The sequence below is a fragment of the Crinia signifera genome, chromosome 1 (assembly GCF_055691185.1).
Source record: "Crinia signifera chromosome 1, ASM5569118v1, whole genome shotgun sequence".
In the NCBI taxonomy this organism is placed as follows: domain Eukaryota; kingdom Metazoa; phylum Chordata; class Amphibia; order Anura; family Myobatrachidae; genus Crinia; species Crinia signifera.
The window spans coordinates 109022484-109047082 of NC_139217.1; the positions used below are offsets into that span (position 1 = coordinate 109022484).

The 24599-nt window shown below is 43.7% G+C and overlaps 1 protein-coding gene across 4 annotated transcripts in view; it reads right to left on the reverse strand.

The window, feature by feature from the left end:
* The window catches only part of TTC29 (tetratricopeptide repeat domain 29), a 233339-nt gene that overhangs the window by 205328 nt on the left and 3412 nt on the right, over positions 1-24599 (reverse strand). For all 4 annotated transcript variants that reach the window (XM_083171284.1, XM_083171270.1, XM_083171262.1 and 1 more), the window contains exon 3: positions 21085-21168. In XM_083171284.1, the coding sequence (XP_083027410.1) occupies positions 21085-21168 (84 nt within the window). The remainder of the gene's footprint in view (positions 1-21084; positions 21169-24599) is intronic.

Sequence of the window (24599 nt, forward strand, 5' to 3'; positions counted from 1 at the left end):
TGAACTTGCCACTGTGCGACCAATTGTGACATCTATAGATGTGACAAGCTGTATTACAGTGTTTACAGATGCCACTCACAGTGGGAGTCTCAGTCCTTGCACATCCATAGACACATATGTACACCAGGGAAGGGCTCCAGGAGCTTTGATAAAGATGTTGCATTTTAGTGCAGTAATGAGAATGTCAAACAATTTATAAACCATATCTTAACAAATCATGTTTGAAGAACAATACGCCGAGCTGAGGCACTACAAGGCATCTTATCATATAACCATAAACTGGTCAAACACTGGAGCCATGTGTACCCGGATGATATGCTGGTTGAATGGTCGACATATTAACCCGTGCATACACATCAGTATGATGTAATGAAGGACATTGTTCCAACCTTCATTACCTTGCACGAAGCGGCATGCACTATAATCTAGTTGGTTGTGTAGCATGGCCAACAGGAAGATATAGCTAATTACTGCAGAAGTGCGCAAATGGGCTATACCCACTAAACAATCCGCCTGATATGGCCTTCTGATTTATCCAGAAACAACATATGAGGCTGAAACAACATCAAACTACTAAACTTTCACAGGAAGGTAAAAATATAGCAACAATTAAGTATACACTCATGCTAGGATGAACAGAAACATGCGTGCTTCCTTCCAGCTGCACACACATTAAGAAGAACCTTGAAGAACTTAACAAGTTGTTGTATACTCTGCATGGATGGCACTCATGCATACAATGGGTTTGTAAGAGCTAGAACATTATCTAGAGGACTAACCTTTAGATAGCTTGAAACACACTATGGGCCTTATTCAGAGCTCAGTACAAATGTGTTCGGAAAATGGGCAAAACCATGTGCACTGCAGGTGGGGCAGATGTAACATGTGCAGAGAGAGTTACATTTGGGTGGGGTGTGCTGAAACTGAAATCTAAATTGCAGTGTAAAAATAATGCAGCCAGTATTTAACCTACACAGAAACAAAATAACTCACACAAATCTAACTCTCTCTATACATCTTACATTTGCCCCACCTGCAGTGAACATGGTTTTGCCCATTTTCCGAACACATTTGTACTGAGCTCAGATCTGAATAAGGCCCTATAAGAGGATCTGCCCAATCTTTTTTGGTTGGAACAAAATCGAGACCTGTATGGGAGCAAAGGACAATTGACCATTTGCTCCCAAACACTGAAAAACGTCAAAAATGGACATTCAGGCAAATTGGTTTAATCCAGTTTTGCCTATTTTCCAGCTCTCCTACATTACCAGATTTTTTTTCTCCAATCAAAATGATTGGTTAGTGTGAATCCAGCTTAAGCCTAAAAACAACTCCAAATGTAAAGCCCCCCACACACAGTGAAAGAAACCATCTCACATGATAATCGGGATGTGTTTCTAGGTGTCAAGTGAAGAAAGATGGAGATGAGCATTATCAGGACACATTCAAAAAGGCATCTTGCAATGCATCGTCTCTAAACTGTGATAAATTCTGCATGTAGCACGAAAAAAATATCTGCACATGCAAAATCCAAAGTAGGAATACACATACTTCAAACATTTTATTATCTAAATAACCATACACTAAAATAAGGTCTTACAACAGCACAAAGAACCTAAAAACATGTTTTCTTTTTTCTTGTGGGCTCTACTGTGTGCAATGCTTGCATTTGTTTTATGAACAATGAAATAACTTGCCATGCCTCTACACTCATGAAAAGAATCAATAGACAATACATTCACTATAAAAAGAAAATTAAATAATTCTCATTTAAGAATGAGCAATGAAAAGCTTGAGTGGTCTCTGGAGGCATCTACTGGAAAAGTAGGAAAACTGCAGCCATGAAGAAAAAAAAAATCTGAGGCTCTAGAAAGACAATTTGTAAATGTTTACACAGCTCCAATTAGTGGGGTAAAAAGTTAATAAATTGCTAAAAAGTATCAATAGTAATGAGATTATAGCTTTATTAGATGCCTGTAATTATGTTAATTTGGGAAATGCAACATGAAATGTAGTAGCAACACGGAACATATTTATATGACGCAAATTGTATACTACACCAAGATGGGGGGCTATTCAGAACTGATTGCGAATTCATTGGCCTGGTGATTATTGTTAGGCTGCACATGCGTAAAGATCATAACAAGCATACGCAAGGCCATCCCGTGATAAAATCCTGCAAATATATTGTTATCACTGGCGTACGCAAGTTGATTGACAGAAATCCAGCGCTTGGGGTGGTAACTGGCCGTTTTCTGATAGTGTCAGGGAAAAAGCAGGCGTGCCCAGGAATTTGAGGGGGAGGAGTGTGATGTCAGCTCTGGCCCTGATCCAACTGCTTCTATCGCAGCTGCCAAGTAAAGGTGGCCATACACAGGCAGATTTATCTTCAGATCTGGCTGGTTGGAACAAAAACATGGTTATGGATGAGAGCAAATGACAGTTGACCATTTGCTTGGAAATGCTGGAAAACTGACAAACTGTCACTCATCCATAACCATGTTTTTGTTCTAATCAGCCAGATCTGCAGATAAATCTTACTAGTGTATGGGCACCTTAAGTCCTGAGCTACGAACAGACTGCACACACTGAAAAAAATCATTTGATGGTGAGCAGCTTGTGAATGGTTTTGCCGCTAATCACCAATTCAGCTGCTTTTCACAAGCTGTGCTGAGCAATTTGCAGGCTTGCATGGGGCTGGATTTCACTCACACTGGGCAGCGGCTATCTAATGTCCAAAGGTTTTCAGAAAAACAATAGCTTGCTAGGTCTATTTCTATTCATAACATACTACACAAATGCTATTAATGATATTAAAGGTCCGTACATACTGTACCATATTTGTCACCCGCGAAAATGAACGACCTGAAGATAAACACTGAACGGTATCATACAGAGCCATCACCGGTATCGCAGAACATGGGTGATATCATGAGATTGGACTGCATGTTCAGACGATCGGGCATATCGTTAATGATCCACAGGAGCGCACATCGTTAATGATGTAGTGGGTACACACTGAACAAAATGAAGAATGATTTTGTTAACGATAACGTTATCGTGCATATCGTTCATTAAAATTGGATAGTGTGCACCCAGCTTTAGACATGGCTACAGAAAACTAGCATTAAAAAAATCTTTGCATTTATATGCATTCTCTGACACCCTAGTGGCTGTAGAACTATGCATCCCAGCATGCCCTGCAACAGTTTTCTGTTAGGACTAGCTAAAACTGTTGCAGGAAATGATGGGATGTGTAGTTCCTCGACAGCTGGTGTGCCATAGATTGGCTACCTGTGTTACTTGAAGAAAAATAAGTAATAATGCCACTTTATAGGTCATTGGTTCAGTCTCATCTGGAATACTGTGTCCAGTTCTGGAGACCATATCTTCAGAAGGATATAAATACATTAGAGAGTGTACAAAGAAGGGCAACTAAAATGGTGCAGGCCTACATCACAAAACGTACCTGGAAAGACTAAAAGATCTTAACATGTATAATTTGGAGCAGAGAAGTGAAAGGTGGGACATGATAGAAATCTTCAAATATATCAAGGGTTTTAACATAGTACAGGAGGGAAATTTTCTTCAAAGGAAAATAAGTAATAGAACATGAGGACATGATCTGAAACTGGAGGGAGGTAGGTTCAGGGCAAATGTTAGAAAAAATGGTAGCATGGCGCCCATCTCATCGTATACCATAAGCCTAAATATGGTATGCGATGCGATACGATTTTTATTTGTATAAGCACCCTAACGGGTGCTTACAATGTTAAATGCACCCCCACGCCACCCCCACTATAAACGCCAACCCGAAGTGTGGCGAGCGCAGCGAGCCGGCGAGGGGCGGCGGTACGCGTCCTCCGACCTTTTCATACCCCCACTATCCATGTCGGCGTGGAGTTGATTTTAGATAGTGTGGCGAGCGCAGCAGGCTACCGAGCCCGAAGCGTGGCGAGCGGCCGTGGAATACATGTAAAGTAATACGCGTGCGCTCGCCACGCTTCGGGCTCGCTTCACTATCTAAAATCGACTCCACGCCGACGTGGATAGTGGGGGTATGAAAAGGTCGGAGGACGCGTACCACCGCCCCTCGCGGGCTCGCTGCGCTTGCCGCGATTCGGGTTGGCGTTGATAGTGGGGGTGGCATGGGGGTGCATTTAACATTGTAAGAACGCATTAGTTACTGGCCGCACACTGCATGGGCGAATATTATACTGTCAAAACATAGAGTAAAGGCAGAATAAACTTGGTCAATGGTTACCTGCAGGGGATATATATATATATATATATATATATATATATAGACAGGGGGTTGGCGGCACTCGGAATAATAATAGACCCCATATATATATATATATACACACACCACATGAAAAGCCTGTGTTTGTCCCTCTGCCCCTTACTCTGGAGGAGACCTCACAGTCCTAGTGCTGCCTCTGATTAAAAACCCTCCTATGACTAAGCTGCTGCTGCTGTTCTCCATGGACCTGAGAAGCATGTAATGAGCTCCACCAATCAGAGCTCAGCACAAACTTCTCAGCCTCTGTCCTCTGGTGCAAAGTGTCATGGGACTTAGTCAACTCCCAGAAATGCACTGCACACTTGTGCAATCAGTGTGCCTTGGCTCCCGATGCTCAGCACCATAAATCATTGTCACATTGGCAGATAGGTGAAGCTGCAGCACTACCCCACCCATGCACAAAACATTTAGCTAAAAAAAAAAAAACATAACTTAAACATTTTATTTTTAAAAAATACATGACAACCACAGGGGGCCCCTAGCTAGAGGGGGGCCCAGGGGCACTGACCCCTTGCGCCTCCATTATAATCCGGCCCTGTGTTGCACATCATGCTGGGAACTGGAGTTACCCAACACCTGGAGCCACATAACTACCACACCACTAATGTCGGATATCTCATTGGATGTACTGTTATGTCAATTATTCAAGGGGTGAGGCATGGCCACACTCAAAAAAACCACCAAGGGGAGCCTTGTTCCTGGAGAAGGACAGGACACACCTCATGGTCGGCCTGCAGTGATATGTTGCAACTAATGTTGATGTTGGATACACATATGTGGTTGTTGTGATTGTTTATGTGTAGAAATGTGTAGGTCAACATTAGACACATTATTTACTTACGGCTACTTGAGCCATCCTGGTTGCCGCTGGTTGGCTGTGCAGTGGTTGGGGGGGTCAGGAGCAAGGTGGATGGTCCTTGAGTTTGGCCCGAGGTAGTGGGTGTGAGTGGGGAGTGGAGAGGTTTGGGGGTGGGTGGTGGAGAGGTGTAGGGGGGTAGGAAATGGGGTGGGGAGGGGGGGGGGGTGGGGGTTGTGGAGGTGGTGGGGGTTGTGGAGGGGGTGGGGGTTGTGGAGGGGGAAGGGGATGGGGAAATGGTGTGGGTCCAAACTGCACCCATTGTCTCCAGTGTTGGGGAGGGGGTGTGGGTTGGGGAGGGGGTTGTGGAGGGGGTGGGGGTTGTGGAGGGGGTGGGGGTTGTGGAGGGGGAAGGGGATGGGGAAATGGTGTGGGTCCAAACTGCACCCAGTGTCTCCTCTTCTTCCTCCTCCTCTTCTTCCTCCTCCTCCTCCTCTTCCTCCTCCTCTTTCTTCTCCTCCTCCTCCTCCTCTTCCTCCTCCTCTTCTTCCTCCTCCTCCTCTTCCTCCTCCAGGGCTGCCTGGTCCCGGGCTGCCTGGTCCCGGGCTGCCTGCTCCCGGGCTTCCATACGTGCCCTTGCCCGTGCTGAAATGTTCATGTTGATGGCATAGAAATCGAAGATTGGGTTTCATAAAAAAGGGGGAAAGAAAAATTCACATTAGTCATGCTCATAACCTTCAAAATTATCATTGCTGTGATATTTCAGACATTTATCATGCAAACTATTTGATATCCTACACCCAAAAACTGATCAACTACTTAAACCCCCCCCCTATACACCCCCTATACACCCATATACACCCATATACCCCCCATATACACCCATATACACCCATATACACCCCCATACACCCATATACACCCATATACCCCCCATATACACCCATATACACCCATATACCCCCCATATACACCCATATACACCCCCATATACACCCCATATACCCCCCATATACCTCCCATATACACCCCCATACACCCATATACACCCATATACCCCCCATATACACCCATATACACCCCATATACCCCCCATATACACCCCATATACCCCCCATATACCCCCCATATACACCCATATACACCCCCATATACACCCCATATACCCCCCATATACACCCCCATATACACCCCCATACTCAGGAACATATTTATAAAAAGTACACAAAACATTGCTAAAAAACGCTGACATACTAGTAATCAAAACTTACATCGGGCAATATGGCGGCGAAGGCTGCTGAGAAGAACCGGCTGCCGCCGGCGCAGGTCTGACCAGTGCCGCTCAACCTGCCCCAGGCTTCTGCGGACGCCGGTCGTAGAGAAGATCAGGCGGCGGGCAGCAGTATACGCCCGCCGCTTGTCGGCATTGCTAACATATGGGCCCCTGGGCCCCAGGTGACGGTCCATAACTTCTACCAGGGCCAAAAGCTCTGAGGTGGAAAAGGGCCTAGCTCTGTTGGAAGTCATATTGGCAATGGCGCAGTTATTAATTGCAGGTACATATATCACTTTTGGTGCTTGCTGATTGGTGTAAAAAATTGTTTGTTTGGTATTAACTTTATTAATCCCTCTTACAGTAACAAACTGGATGCGAATAGAAACTTACGCGGACCGTTCCGATATACACACACCACAACCAACAGCATAAATTCAATGAAGAGAGAAGTACTGTATTTACAGTGTGCGGAAAATAATACACGCAACCCTCTACTTATAACTACGCTGCTTAAAGGGGGCACGATGCACCGATATGCATGGAGAGGAGTACTGTATATACAGTAGGCGCAAAATAATACACGCAACCCTCTACTTATAACTACGCTGCTTAAAGGGCCACAATGCGACATGTTGCTGTATGACAATTTCATACACATTACATATGTAAGGAAAGCATTGTAACGTGATGTTTTGAAATGTGACTCACAAGGCATACACGAACTCCAACAGATACCAGCTGACAACACTCATCATTGGAATGACAGGTGCACACATTTCACGATGTAGCCCACAATGCTCCACAACCTGTGTATATACATATACGGGTGATTGATCAGGTGCATTGAGACCTGCGTAAATTAAGCGGCAATTATCGGCGGGAAATATCGGCGTAAATTTGCATCTACCTTGCGGGAAAAAATATACGCCCCCTTGTTCGTGGCGGGAGATTAACATATAAATATTCAGTCAGATGCAGCCCACAATTGCTGCAAACATGTCTGACTCAGACGATTCCGCAGCTGAGGACGCTCTGCAGAGAGCTACAGCACAATCCCTGCTTGATGCACTCAACAAGAGGGAACAGGAGCGGAGAAGGAGGGCCCAAGAGAGGAGTAGCCTGCAAGATCAAGCGGGCTCCTCAGTAACAGGCCCTGGTGAACCTCCACCAGCTCCACAAGGGCCAAGCAACCAGCCAGAACAAGAGGTTGCATCTCTCCAAACAGGTGTGACCCAGCAGGTGCATGGTGAGAGAACTGGGGCCACCAGAAAACAGGCTGCAACATCTAGGGTGAGGACTGAGCAGGATACCACCACCAGAAAGAGAAACCCTGCATTTGTAGAGGCCGAAATGCGAATTCTAGTGCCCAGGGCACGCGAATGGATTGAATTGGCAACCAGGAAGCCGGGTGCCAGTGCAAGGAGAAACCTTTGGGACAAGATCACAGAGGAAGTGAACCAGGTGTCACCAGTGGTCAGAACTTGGGACGCGGTGAAGAAAAGGTTAGTGTGTTTGTCAGGGCAATTTTTCAGCAGTCTCCAGCAGTAACTGAGGCCCTTATTCTAGTTCACTCTTTCTGGCCAAATATTTCTTAGATGGACAAAACCATGTGCACTGCAGGTGAGGCAGGTGTTACTTGTGCAGAGATAATCAGATTTGGGTGGGGTTTTACACCTGCCTCACCTGCAGTGCACATGGTTTTGTCCATCAAAGAAATATTTGGGCAGAAAGAGTGAACTAGAATAAGGGCCTCAGTTCCTGCTGGAGACTGCTGAAAAATTGCCCTGGTCTTTGTCCCCCTGATAATGTCATATGTGTGTACATATGTTACATGTATGTTTTGAGACTAATAGAAAGGTGTGTTTGTAGATAGTGCTACACTTCAATGTCACATGTGAACACAACCATGTCTAATAACCCACATTGATATATGAAACATGCACCATTGGTGTGATGTGAGGTTATGGGCACAGTTCTGCTCATGTGAAGTATGTGATGGGACAAGAGAAAGTGTGTTTTTGAAAGAGTTGTTGTAACATGTTCCATATGATGCTAATGAAACAAGAATGAGCAAACTGTGCACATGTAGCTGGTGAGAAACTACACATCCCAGTATGCCATTCCATAGTTAAATTACTCCATAATAACCACATTGTCAAGCTATGGTGGAATGTGTAGTTTCACACCAGGTGGAGGTGCCTAATTTGGCCATGGATGATGTCATTTCTGCATAGTGATGTATGTATGTGCATTTAGTGGCCTAATGAATGAGATGAGACACTGAAATGCCTCCTAATTGAGACATGAATGTGTGTGTGGGACACATATGGCCAAAAAACATAAGATCACCCACACTAGGAAATGTCACGTAGCTAGGGGTACCACATAGTCCCTTTAATTCCGGACACATATTAATTACACAGGTTCTGTGGCTGGCTGACTTCAAGACTCCACTTCACCTAATTTTAAACTGCCACAGAACCGGTGTAAGTAACATGTGTCCGGAATTAAAGGGACTAGGTGGTAACCCTACACGTAGCACAGTGGTGCACATATCTCATGGTGATATTTGTATTTTTAAACTTGTAGGTGGACTGACTTCAAAAGTGCACTGAAGAGGAAGATGACTGACCGGTACAACCACAGCATGTCCACCGGGAGAGGTCCTATGCCTGACCATTTGGAGTATACCCCCCTGGAGCTGGACTCCTGTGACGTGATCGATGTGGGGGAGATCAGGGGGATCTCCAATATGGACAGTGAGCTCCCGGCGGAGGTCTTTGATGCTGCGTTTGATGGTAAGTCACAGTAATGCATTGTATTTAGAAAGATATTTTTTATTGCGTATGTGATGGTGACATTGTTTTCAATTCTTATCCTAGCTGAAGCAGAAAGCCAGGATGTACCGGCAGCATCTTCCTCTGCAGAGCCACAGGTGGAGCGAGTGGTCCAGCCTCCACCAAGACGTCGCCCCCAGCCCCAGCCACAGGAGACATGGAATGAGAGCCTGTTGGTGACGCTGGACAGGATCGAGCAGCAAGGGGTGGATGCTGCGATCCGTCAGCAGCAGGTGGCGGATTTTCTGGCGGAGTGGAAGGCCACAAACCAGCTGCAGGTTGAGGCCTTGAACCGCATTAATGAAACTCTGGCGGCTGGCATGCTAAGCATTGGCCAACACCTCAGCCGCCAGAATGAACTTCTTGCGGAGCAGCTGTCCACCGCCAGGTCCCTAAGGGACAATCCCCCATCTGCTGCCCCACCCCAAGCTGCTCCCCAACCTTCCACCTCGGCTGACCCTCCTGTGTCGACTAGGGGAAGACGCCGAAAGCCAGCTGAGCCAAAGGCCCCTGTCCCCAAGGCCCCATCTAAAAGGGGCAAAAAAGGGCCCAAATGAGACCTGGTTCACTTCCTCTGTGGTTGTAGCCCAAAGGTTTAAATTGCACTGGACATCCGCTTCCTGAGTTGCCCATCGATCCATTTGCGTGCCATGGGCATGAAAGTTCGTATTTTGACCTCTACAAATGCAGGATATTTTTTTTTGGTGGTGTGTATCTTGCTTAGTATTCACCCTGGTTGTTGCAGTACGTATTCTGGTGTCCCCATTTCTTTCACCATTGCATTTGCAGGGTAACACATGTTTGGAGATATGCAACCTCTTGTTCTGGCTGTTTTATTATTTGTGTGTCTATTTTATTTGTTTATTTGATTTCTCACATTAAAGTGTCAAGCTGTGATGCTGAACAGCAAATAAATTTATTTTACAAATTAAATCTAAATTGTGGTATGTGTCATTTCTTGTGTGAAACAAATACTAGATTTATGTGTACTTACTGACCAGGGTATTTTTGAACATTTGTGGAAGCAGGGCCGTTTCTAGACAATTTAGCTCCCAGGGCAAAGGAATGAAAATGCGCCCCCCCCCCCAAAAGTGAACATGTCATAGAAAACAATTGTGCGCGCCTGCGGCGCGCGCGCCGAAATAGGGGGCGTGGTTTTTTTAAAGGGGTGTGGCTTAATATAAGGGCGTGGTCTAGCAGGAAAACAATTACCTTACATCTCACCTTTGCAACCTGCAGGTCCAGATATTGGTTACCGCAGGAATTGTCATTGTACTGTGATGTCACTGTGTGAAGGCCACACAGTGACATAAAAATATAAAGGCCCACACAGTGACCTAGTATGCCTCACAGATCAAGGCCAAACAAAGACAGGCTACTTGAATCATTATACACTATTTATCCGTGATGACAATTACACATGACGCCGCACACCGTGATGACAATTACACATGACGCCGCACACCGTGATGACAATTACACATGACGCCGCACACCGTGATGACAATTACACATTGTCGCACCCCGTGATGACAATTACACATTACGCCGCACACTGTGATGACAATTACACATTACGCCGCACACTGTGATGACAATTACACATTACGCCGCACACTGTGATGACAATTACACATTACGCCGCACACTGTGATGACAATTACACATTACGCCGCACACTGTGATGACAATTACACATTACGCCGCACACTGTGATGACAATTACACATTACGCCGCACACTGTGATGACAATTACACATTACGCCGCACACCGTGATGACAATTACACATTATGATGCCCGTTACACCCCACACTGTGATGGCAATTACACAATACTCTCCACACCGTAATGCTTATTACACATTATGCCCCACACGCCGCTGCCGCACAACTCATGCCGTTTACTAATATGCCCCCACAGTGGCATATATGCCCCCACAGTGCCACACATATGCCCCCACAGTGCCACACATATGCCCATACAGTGCCAGATACGCCCCCACAGTGCCACATATATATGCCCCCAGTGCCAAATATGCCCCTAGTGCCACAGATATGTCCCCAATGCCATACATATGCCCCCGCAGTGACACACATATGCCCCCCACAGTGTCACACATATATGCCCCCACAGTGCCACACATGCCCATAGTGCCAGATATGCCGCCACAGTGCCACACATATGCCCATACAGTGCCACATATATATGCCCCCACAGTGCCAGATGTGCCAGATATGCCCCCACAGTGCCACACATATGCCCATACAGTGCCACATATATATGCCCCCACAGTGCCAAATATGCCCATAGTGCCACAGATGTGTCCCCAGTGCCACACATATGCCCCCACAGTGCCACATATATGCCCCCACAGTGCAACATATATATGCCCCCACAGTGCCAAATATTCCCATTGTGCCACGGATGTGTCCCCAGTGCCACACATATGCCCCCACAGTGACACATATATGCCCCCACAGTGCCAGCAGCACAACTTACTGTTTCTCTGGGTCTCCCCCTCCAGTCCCCCGCTGGTGCTGTTGGTGCTGCTGCTTTCACTGTGTCCCTGAGCCGTCAGCCATTCATATCTCGCGGGCTGGCTCCTGATTGGCTGCCAGCCCGCGAGCTCCTATGATTGGCTGACAGCCTAATGACACAGTGAGCGAGGGGAAGGAGAGCGTCGCGCGATGCGCTCCCCTCCCCTCGGAAATCACTCACGCTGGCTGTGCCTGCTCTGTTCGTTGCGGAGTAGCGGACAGGGAGAGGGGGAGGGAGAGGGGGAGGGAGAGGGGGAGGGAGGGGGGCGGAGGCAGCGACGGCGGAGGCGGCGACGGGCGGGCGTCAATGGGGTGAGCTCAGCTGCCGGCCGGGCGCCCCGGCTGTTTAAAAGAGGTGGACAAGCCGTGCGGCGCCCCGGGCTGCTGCACGGCTTGTCCGCCTGTAGAAACGGCCCTGTGTGGAAGTGTGGTCGAAGTTTCCCATGTGTAACCCTCTCCATGGCCATTCCCATGTTCCTATCCAACTTTTCCCTGCTAATTAGTTTGTGTCAGCACATGTGCAGAGCAACTTAATAGGTGAGAAAGCAGTTTGTGTGCAGGTGAGGTAGCTCCTACAGTAGTAGGTAAAAGCAGGTCCAGAACAATGCTTTCCTCATGGAGTGGGTGAGGCAGACAAACAAGGGTGAAAAGGTACATTTGTGTAGGAATGCATATGTGTCCTCCCTAAAAAAAGATGTGTGAATGGCCCAAACATGATAAATTAGCTTGTGAACAAACATGCATAACTTTTTATATATATATGATTTTACAGTGTCATAAGCAGATGTAGGAATCCTTTGTTAGAGAGATGAGAGTGCAATAATGTGATTGGTGGCATCTTACATCCAGAGTGTAGTCAAATCCAAATCATAGCAGATGAGATAGTGGTACAGGTCATTATTTTGGGTACTATACAAAGATTGTGTGCAAAATAGTGGTCATGGGCTTAAAACATTGCTGAAACATCCTTTGTAGGTGTTAGATGTGCTTTATGTTATTGTATCCTAAATACAAAACCTATGTTAGTATTAGAGTGAACACGTTGACACATGTCGACTTGTGTAGATTGAGTGTGCTACTGCGTAAAGTCTATGAAAGCAGGTAGTGAATGTGTCTAACTGTTTAGCAAATACCTACCTTAGCGTATAAAAAGATTCTTACCTTAAATTAAACAAACCTTTAAATGTGGAGAAGTATAGAAACATAAGCTTCCAATGTGTTTGCGTGCTGTATGTGTGGCTTGCAGGCAGTGAAATCATGGTTTGGAGTTAATAGACTGCAGCATTGCTTATTACATTCAGGTGTATGTGTTTGAGTAGTAATCAGCGTTAATTAGCCAACTCAGGCGCACGCTGGCATGCGGTATCTGTAGGGGTGGTTTGAGCTGGCGGTTGGCGGCCGCTTGTTTGGTGTCCGAAATGAACGGTGCCTTAGTCGATCGTGCGGTAGTAGCACCGCTCATTTTTGGTGCACACCCCCGTGTACGCCCATATTTACGCCCATTTTCCCTCATTATTTCGGCCGCTCCCATCAACACGCCCCTATGCCGCCCCATTACCCGTACACTCGCGTACAGGTTTTTTCGCACGTTGAGAGCCCGGCCGTAAGCGTTGTGGAGTGTTCGCGCCGGCACATTAGCGTATCTGCACATGCGCAGATCGTGAAAAACCCCGGGACGTACGCGTACGGCCCGGACGCTCCAACCAGAATAAGGCCCATTATGTGTGCAGCATCATGTGTAATGGGTACTATGGTGTGCAGCATCATATGTAATGGGAAGTATGGTGTGCGGCATCATGTGTAATGGGTACTATGGTGTGCGGCATCATGTGTAATGGGTACTATGGTGCCATCAAGCAAGAACCCCCTAGCAATGAGCACGTAGGTAAGCAGCACTTATGTGGCAAATATGTAATGGGCATTATGGTTTGTTATATAGTATGTAATGGGCATCATGATGTGTGGCACAATGTGTAATGGGCATTATGGTGTGTGGCCTTAAGTGTAATTGGCATTACGGCGTGTGGCTTTATGTGTAATGGGTAATACGGAGTTTGCTAAAATGTGTAATGGGCATTACTGTGTATGGTCTAAAGTGTAATACCATATCCCTTTTTGTGATACCACGCCTCCTTCCCATGAGGCCACGCCCCCTTTTTTCTGCGCCGCTACACCTCGCAAAGGCCCCCCTCCTGTTGTATCTGGATCTGGGACCACCCATTACTATAATTCTAGATTCGTCTATGTTCAGCACCCAGCCATGATTCTGCAAAAACTGAATAGACACTGATAGGTCTTGTTGCAATTTTTATGCAGACTCCGCCTTGATCGTCCAAATACGGAATGACCGCTATACCTTTTAGTCTGAGGACAGCCGCCATTACTGCCATAATCTTTGTAAATACCCTGGGGGCTGTAGCCAGCCCAAAAGGTAATGCCTGAACCTGGAGGTGTAAGTCCCCTATTGCAAAACGAAGTAAAGACTGATGTTCTGCTCATATAGGAATGTGTACATGTGCATCTTGAATGTCCATACACGCTAGGAATTCTCCTTGCTCTTGGCTCAGCAGAACCGTTCTCAAGGATTCCATTCTGAAATGACCCACCCCCAAGTGAAGATTCAGGGACTTCAATCTCAGAATTGGTCTGAATGAGTTGTCTGGCTTTGGTACTAAGAAATAAATGGAGCAAAACCCCTTCTTTCCTTCCTCTCGCTGAACCACCACGCCCTTTTCCAGGAGAGACTATGCCTCCCCCAAAAGGGCTGTTCTGATGCGCGCCTCTATGGGCAAAGGTGTAGGTAGGAACCTCTTTGTAAGAACTCCCTTCAGGTCTATTCTGTAACCCTGGGACACCACATTGAGGACCCAGGAATCCTGGCCTAACAAGGCCCAAGTGTCCTGGTACTGAAAGATGAGGCTCCCCACCCTGTACAGATTGGGGAGCCACCAGGCCGTCATGCTGAGGACTTCTCCTCACCCTTGGAAGCCTGCTTTTTTGTAAAGGCCCCTAAATTTGATTTTGGAGCCTTTCCTTTTCCAGCGACAAATCTTCCTCTGCTGGACTGTCCCCTGGAGTACCCACCCCCTCTAAAGGAGGGTCGAAAGGAAGAACGAAAAACTGCAAACCTGGAAGAACCTTGTTTGACTGTCTGTGTAGGGAGAAAAGTACTTCTCCCACCTGTTGCCTGTTTAATGATAGATTCCAATTTTGAACCAAAAAGCAAACCTAGCTTAAAAGCCAAAACCTTGGATTCATTGTCGGCATCCCATGCCTTAAGCCACAAGGCTCTCTTTGCATTCACTGAAATGCCTGACACTTTCGACGTTATTTTGACTGCCTCTTCGCCAGGCTCACGTGTATTATGGCGCTGCTTTTAGCTTTTCAGCTAAAGCAAGGGCTTCTGAATGCAGAAAAGCACATAGGTTATTTGTCCAACACCTTCAAACACTGCTTTCAAACAACCCTCTAGCATTTTGACAACAGGATCCTTAAACACAGCGCCTCCCTGCACAGGCAGAACAGTTGCTTTTGGCAGCCTTGCAACCGGGGCATCTACGAGAGGGACCCCTTCCTTTTACATGCTCTTCTGGCATGGGGTACAGGCTTAAAAACATTATAGGCTTCAGGAGTCTTTTATCGGGTGTTTCCAAACCCCTCCCAACAAATCCTGCATGGCCTCATCTGAGGGAAAAGTGACTGCGTCTCTATGCTGTTTCATGAGTACTCCCTGCATAGGAGTCTTATCCACTTCAGACAATTTTAATAAATGTTTCACAGTCAAAATTAAATCTTCAATAGCAGGGACAGACACTTCAGTCTCTTCCCTTTGGTCCCAGGACATATCTGCCCCACACTCTATATGAATCTATATTCAGGATAGGAGGGAAAGATAAAGGCATGTATTCAATGCTCCTATGTTGCCTAAATAACGGTGAGTGTGCATGTTTTTTGGAGAGTAGTGAATTTTTCTCTCCTATTTTGTGCTTCCCTGTATTCAGCTCTGTTGCTTCTCCAAAAATATTTTGCGAAGCTAACTCAGTTCACCCTGCACTTCTCCCCATGTCTGTTCAATGGGGATTTTAGTGTCTCTCTCAAAAAGTGTATTCAATGCACAAATTGCGAGTCCTGCTGGTTTCTTTTTTTAGAGATGTTCTCCATTTTTCCCTCGGCATCTTTTTTAGGTGAACTGTAGGGCTATCTTTGTTAAAGTTGTTATTTTTTTTGTTTTTTATGGCTTATAAATTTAAAAAAATGTACTCTAATGTATTTATTGCAAGTGCCATAATGCTGTACTTCTATATTAATTTATTTGGAATTTAATAAGTTATTTTAATGGTAACCAATAAGAAATCATTTTGGAATGCTCCTAGTAATTTCCCATGCTTCCTCTCTTCTTCCTCACCTAACCCCCAAACAGGCTTTTAAACACGCTAACAATTATAAAATAAATTAAATAAAAACACAGGGCAAAGAAACAATGCTAAAAGCACAACACAAGGATAAAGGCCAAACAGAACAAAATACACCCGTCTGCACAAACCCAATTAAAATAGTCACACAGCCATTTGTTGTAAAATAAATACTGAACAAAACATTAACCTTTCTAAACCTTTGTAAAAAAATACAAGTCCACAAATGCGAGGAACACGCTGCTGAGATGAATACCCTGCTCATATCCCAGTCTGATCAGCTCACGTGGAGAGCAGGAGAAAGCAGATGTCTCCAGTTACAGCACTCCCATTTGAACTCGCATAATTATGCTAAGTTCGCAAAAGGGGCCGGCGAGCTGGCCACAAGTTGAATACTGAGGAAGTCAGAAATGAGGAGATAAGAATAAGTGTCGAGCACTTCAGCAAGATCACAGGGACACAGAACAGTGAGCGGTGAGCCAGACTCTCAAAAAACATTGAATACTCCTCAAAGAGTGTCTGGGAGAAACCTCAGACTCTTTAGTAAACTGCTCCATGAGGGCATTAAACTTGTGAATCCCATGAGCAGTATCCTGCAATGCTTGTACAAAGGCAGGTTCACCCTGTGAGGGTGAAATAGAGCCCGAAGACCTAAGGAGTTTGCAAAACTGCTCTATAAAAGCATTTATTTTGTGGACACTCTGTGAAGTGTCCTGCATAGCCTGTATTAAGGCAGGGACCCTCTGAGAGGGGTTAATGGTTATGAGGGTGAGAATGATCTATGTAAAACAACCAACTCATCCCTTTGTCTATTCAGATACTACACTAACACAGCCGTAGACCTCCCCAGGGCAGCCCCCCCCCCCCCACTGGGTTTGAGCCCCACTGGGCACAGACTCACATGCCGGGAACAAACTCCCCATGTTACATCTGTACAACAGTTCATTTTGCCTTGATAATCTCTTAGTAGACAGTCAATGGGTTGACACTGAATAAAAGTTGACATGCACTATGTCGACATTGACAAAAGCAAACACAAGCAAAAGGTCAACATGGTTGACATGAGTTTTCAGGGGTTTCTTTCGGTTCATAGATGACACCTGAGCACCTGGACCCCCAAGTGTAGTGTAGCTCGCTTTGTTTACCATGTTCCGAGCTAGGCTCCTCGCACTGCTACTACTGCGCTTTTGCAACAAAAAAAAGGAAATTTTGGGAAAACACATGTCGACCTTCTTGTGTGTCAATAATTTTCATGTTGACATTTTTGACTGTCTACCCAGACATTGTCTGTGAGCCATTTATCATTTAATACTTGCGACTAAATCCACGAATCCGGGGGGTAGCCGCAATTGTTAAGTATCACAGAGATGTATCAGGAGGGACTGCAGCAGGAATCTCCAATCCCTGCTGTGATCCCTCCGGCACCACCGGCCACATCCCCCTCATAGGTTACTATAGGGGATGCGAAGCTGCACAATGTAGCAATATCGGGCAGCATCACTTCAGGTCCTTAGGCTACCTCCATTCTGAGATGGCGGTAGCCCATTGTAGCCGGGCCCCACCGTGCCGGCTGACTGCATTGTAAATTGTAAATGCAATCCTTAATAAATGGGCCCCTAAGTGTGATCTTTAAGCAGAAAACACATTTGTCCTCTTAACGCTTTCTCTGCTGCACCATAAACACTTGGTTTAAAGAAATATTTGAACAAATTTACAACAGCTTCTTTCACTCCAAGGACAGCCTACACACAAGACTTTTATTTGAGCAAACCCTGCCCTCCCTTCCATTTTTCATATGCAGGCAAATTATCTGTTTTCAAACAGCACTTCACAGAAAACTTTGTAATTAAGGTCTGCAAGACCCACCCTGGATCTGTTGGCTGGGTGGCCAGCAAGATCTTATGCTGCCCATACACTTGTCCGATAGCATTCGATGCGATCTCGGGTTCGATTTCCCTTGAAGCTCAGCATTCGATAAATCGCATGAAAAAAGCATTTTAGTGCATTCGATCATGCAATTTATCGAATGCATTGTTCGATAAAAAAAAGAGGGGGGGCCAGGAAGTGACCAGAACTCTTCAAGAATCGCACGTCGCCGTTTAGAAAAATCGCATGCGCACAAAACAGCATTCGACCGCACGTACAATTCGAGAAATATTATGTGCAGCATACGCAGATCTTGGTGGTAGTAGCAAATATTCAAAGGAGAACTTCGAGCGGCGTGACATTCGAGCGGCGTGGCGGCACATTGCGTCGAATGGTACACATTTTGTGCATCCAATCATTCGATTTCTCGGCCAGATGAGGTCGAAATCGAAGGATTGTATACAATATCTCACAAGTGTATGGGCAGCATTACTGTCCTTAACAAATCCCACAATGATACCACTTGTTGCAAAAAGTAATAATTGATGACAACACCGTGCTGAGACAGGGTAATGTGTACTGCTGTTTATTAAGATATCAGGATGTTTACAGTCAGAAGTCTATTGTTCCAGCTATCTCACCAAGAAAAAATATATAACTAATATGGCATTAGTCACCCCACTCCCAAAATAAAACCATCTACTTATACTGTACCTCCTCCTAAGCTAAATAAGCATACCCATGTGGCTCATCTGTGAAGATGTGCTGTGTGTGCAGAAGAATGTAAAGGTTTAACCCTGCCTGTAGCATGAACTTGCAGATTCCTAGGGAAAGCCTTAGGGAAAGATTCAATTCCAGACGAAGTGTGCAAACTTCTATGGAGAACCCCACTGCGCACCCTTCATCCATGGAATGAATGACCAATTTGCACAAAGGTGCTTGTTACCTTATTGTGCAGCACACACTTTTGTGTGAGTTTCCAAAAACAAAAAGTGTGGTGTCTGCCGCATAGATTCAGCACAGCAGCAGGATCTCTCACAAGTGCTTGCTACCCTACAGATTTAGTCACTTGGTCGCATGGTCAACGGCGCAAGATGGGTTGCCAGCATTTACATGCCATGGCAACAGTAATCCACACCTTTTGCCAGCAATGGAATTCCCTGCAATGTGTCCCATGGAACGGTAAATTCAAATATTTAAGCGTCAGGCCTCCTGCTGTATTACTGATCCAAGGAGCATCATAGGACATAGTATCGGATCTTCTCTGTCACCATTACATAGTATCAGATCTTCTCTGTCACCATTGGTTGGCAGCATGACCCATAGGGTCGCTGCATCTGCTACAAAGAGGCCAGGAAAGCTCCATCCTACATGCACCCCCTACCTGTCTGCAAACAGACTATCAATCACTAACAGTCTGATGCCGCAAAGTGAACGATGTTGCAGACCTGTCTGCAGTATGGTTCCGGCGCATGCACAAAGAACCGAACATTGGTACATTGCGGCATGTGCCGCTTTTGTGTCGGGACCTGAATCAGGCCCATAGCAAGAATAACAGCTTAAGAATTTTTTTTATTTTAATGAAAAAATAAACTGCACCTCTAGTGGAAAATTCATGAACTAATGTAGAAATGCTGTGTTCAAGAAACACAAAACTTTTAAACTTTATAGAATAAAAACAACTTGCACAGAAAAACTTTTATTTCTTCTACATTTTATTACAGAACTATGTCATGTAATTTAAGGTTTGATGAGGTTTTGCAAGTAAAATTCTGTTTCCTCTGCACTCGCTAATAGTCATGAGAATCTGTAGTTTGCACCTTCACATTAAAAATGCATTTCATTTTTTTTCTAAATTATTCACCCCGCCTTTTATCCAGATCATGTCTTTGAAAGGAGGATGAGGATAATAAATGGAATAATTCATGATTTCCCATTAAATATGAAAGTTTCTTTTACAGAGTTTAGAAAGTGAAGTTGTACATAATGTGCAGGACTTCATTAGAACTTTTTTTAACCTTTTTATGACGAATTACTAAATCTCCATGCAGTAAGTATATAACTGCAGAATCCAATGCCTTTCGCAACAGGTATAGTGCATGGTTAATAGCAACACAAATGATATTAAAATAAAGCCTTAGTAAAAACAAAACACAGCTCTCTAACAGGTAAAATGGACATGTAAAATAAACAAATATTGATAAAGATATATATATATATATATATATATATATATATATATATAGCTAACATGCTATGTATAATAACTCTTTCAAGGAAATAGATATTTTACACAATATCAATAAGAGCCATTAGTTATACTGTTTCTTCATAAAAACAAAGGAAATAAATGTTCATTAAAACCTCCATTTGTAAAGGGACCACATAGAAAAGTGTAAAACAAAAGAAAAACAATAAACTTAACAGAAAATAAGATAATACGAGGTCATTTGCAACTGTCCTCTGTGATTGTGAAAGTTTATTCCAAAACGTAAACCACCAACATATGGATTATCAAGAAAAATATATATATTTGCACAATTACATTTGTCTGAAAAGAATAAAAGAAATGTACGGTTTAATGAATGAGCAAAACCTAATTTATCAGTGGCACAGACCAACTAATGTACATCTATAAGATACATTTATGGGTAAAATTTGTGCTGAAAAACGCATTAAAAAACAAATCTGAATAATCAGGGAATTAGGTCCAGTGAATTGTATTGGAAAATTAGGGGATCAAGAAGATCATTTCTACCGAATAAATTCTACGTATATAAATTTAAGCTTTTATTGTATTTAAAATAAATATTGCGTGTTACATACTACGATGTGCCATAATAATTTATTGTTCATACCACAATGTTATTAAATTATTTCTACACTTTTAAATTAAAGCAAATTTGAAAATGATACTTTACAAGAAACAACTTTGAATTAACAGAACAGTTGAACAATATCACCAGCAAAAACTAAACAATACTCAAACTCGGTTACAACTGTAATTCCTTCAGCCAACTAAAAAAATATATGTCTAATGTAAAGGAAACTTACATAGCGGTTTCCTCCTTAGAAAGCTCTTTGATATTCTTCTGCTGTTGATGATCTTTGACATCTTTGTCCCTGATCAAGTGATTCCTGAATTAAAATAAAGGAAGGGGAATATCATGAAGACGGAAACGAGAGATATGCAATTAAAGCTTCACAAAAGTAGAAGGAATTATGTACTGCAGTTTTAAAAAGTACATATTATTAAAATGTCTATCATTTATTTCTAAATGTCTTTTTGCAATATTTAAAATATGAACATGTATAGTAAATTCATTAAACTGCAATATACAGTAAGCATTTACTTTTTGTTATGAGAGCAGATTTTTTATTATTAACCAAAACCTGATATTTAACAATAGAGTTTTCGTGATTTATCAAATGTTAGTGACTTATAAGCATTTCTTCAAGCTTTGAATGCACAGATAACAGAACATCCGACTCATTAACACACCTCCCGCAAAGGAGATGTAAAACTGCAGCCGTCAAGCAGTAAACTAATATTTAACACTTTCTCATTCCTGCCACATGAAGACTATATTAATAAACACATAGCAGTGTAATATTTATGTTCTCTGCAATACATGTACCTTTCCAGAACCATACTACATGTCAGTGCATGTATACTGTGCTTTCTTAGTCAACTTACTACGTATGCCTACAGTACATTTATCTTTAAATGTATGACTCGGTAGCATCTGTGGACTTAAGAGGACACTTGCTGGAAAAATACACACAGCTAAATACCAGAGAACTGTAGGTGATTGGCAGTAACCTCTGACCAGACCACTGATGATGCAATGTAGAGTAAACAATAAAAACTAAAGAACAGTAAGTAAAAATAATTTAATATCATATGTGCACTTAACACATTTGTCTTGAAATATATAAATCTACAGATTTGAAATAAATCGTTAAATATACTGAAACATTTGCAGAAATACTATTTTTTTAAAGGAATAAGAATAACAAACAATGAACACTTCATGATACTGTAAAGTCGATAAGACTATAAAAAAATTGAAATATAAAAAAATATTTTATGTAGCAGTATCGTGAAACTCACTTTGCCATCAGTTAGTGGCTTCCAAGGTGAGTTGGTATGTAAAGAAAAATATTCACCCCATTTACATTATTGATTCCATATTAATTATTATATTCTTTAAAAAGAAATAAAAAAATATTTTTATAAAATTTTCAGTGTATTCAAACACTTACTACTGTATACTAGATGTATCTACTTAAATTAAGCCAGCCTTTATAATTATTTATACGGTAGTGGATCAATAACTATAGTAATAATGTGTAATGTTCTCTATATCTTTCTACTTTCTCTCAAGAGCGGATGGACCACTGCTTCCCCTCACGGCCATTAGTCTGCCTCCTCCTACATCGGTTGCAAGATGGCAGGGTTGGCGAAATCATGTGTCAAACATTGAAGTGCGTAGTGCATCCAAAAGGCATTGCCAACTTGTTGAGGTGTACAGTGATATCGTCATGTCAGAACAGGTTTAATTTTTGTGCGCTACCTGTGGTGGACATGCTTGGCCAGCCAGAACAGCTGTGCACCAAAACCAAACCTATTTCCGTGACATGACGTTACATCACTGTACACATTGACAAGACATTAGCAGCAGAGTCCTTAAATCCTGTAAGTTGTGAGGTGGTGCCTCAATGGCTCGGACTTGTTTTTCCACTACATCCCAGAGATGCTCGATCGGATTAAGATCTGGGACTTTGGAGGCCAAGTCAACACCTTAAACACTATGTCATGTTTCTCAAACCATCTTTGGACAATTTTGCAAGGTGACAAGTCATATTATCCTGCTGAAACAGCTGGCTTTTCCATAAAAGGGGGTACTTGGTCTGCAACAATGTTTATATAGGCGAAATGTTTTTAAGTAACATACACAAGAAATGGCAGAACTCAAGTTTTCATATCAAAACATTGTCAAGGACTCAGCTGGTTTGCCTTCTTCCCACACTGAACGTGGTGCCATTTCATACCCAGGTAAAGGACACACATGCACCAGTCATAGAAAAAATAAAAAGTGGCCAGACCAGAACATCTTTTTTCATTGCTCCATGATCCAGGTCTGATGCTCACTTGCCAACTGTAGATGCTTTATAAGGGGAAAAGGGGTCATCATAGGCACTCTAGCCATTCTGTAGATTTGCAGCTCCGTACCCAAGCTCTGTACACTGTGTATTCTGACACCTTTCATAGCCAGCATTAACTTTTTCAGCAATTTGTGCCAGTCACTCTTATGTGCAATTATACCAGATGAGCTAGCTTTCACTTCTCTAAGCACATAAAAGGTTTGAATGTCCATGACCCTGTCACCAGTTCATTGGTTGCCTTCTTTGGACCACTTTTGGTAGGTATTAGCCACTGCATAACGGGAACACCCCCAAAAGACCTGCCCTTTTGGAGATGTTCTGACCTAGTAATCAAAATTTTGTCTGTGTCAAAATCTCTCAGATCCTTACATCTACCCACATTTCTTGCTTCCAACACATCAACTTCTAGAAATTTCTGTTCACTTGCTGCCTTATACATTCCACCCCTTGACAGGTGCCATTGTAATAAGATCATCAATGTTATTCACTTCACCTGTCAGTGGTTTTAATATTACCGCTGATGGGTGCATGTATAAAGCAGGAACATATGAATGAATAAATAAATTGCAGGAAAAATGAGTTTGGGGAAAAATGAGTGGAATCATAAGCTTATGCATTTGGAACTATGGGCCTGATTCATGGTCATATGCTAGTGCTGCCGCAGCTACGTTTTTTGTAGATGTTGGCGTGTGAAAATATGCTAATGCCACTGATAGATAATGAATCTGCCTGCACTTCCCCCTAACCCTGCCCATCTCCCTGAAGCGGAGACGGGCAGTGATTCCGCTCCCCGCCGCCGTGTGACCGGGACACTCTCACGTCCCCGTCAGATGGAGAGCCTCTCTGCCAGCTAGGGAATCTGGCGACTCCCCGAGCTGTCTGAGAGTCACTCCATCTGTGGTCAACATTGACTAGGTCAACACCAGAAAATGGTCGACATACAATAGGTCGGAATTAAAAGAAGGTCGACACAAGCTTATGGTTAACATTGACATGGTCGGCACTAGTTTTTTTCACTTTTTTGGGTGTAGACAGACTTGGTTAATACTTTACTATCCAAGTGGGCATAGAGTGAGATTATAATAGTGTACCCGAGTGCAGCGAGCCATGCGAGGGGACGCGGTACACTTAAACGGTTTCCATGTCGACATATGTCACCAAAAAGGACACCAAAAAAGTGAAAAACTCATGTTGAGCTTTTGAGCGTCGACCATATCCATGTCGACCTTAAGGTTGTGTTGACCTTCTGCCAATGTCGACCTTGTCACTGTGGACCATTAGTGGTCGACCTAGTCACTGTTGACCCACTATACAGTATCCGTAAAACTAATGTTAAACAAAATGAGGTGACAAATAACAGCGTATGGCTGGGATAATATGTTGTAGCATGTGAAATTGAT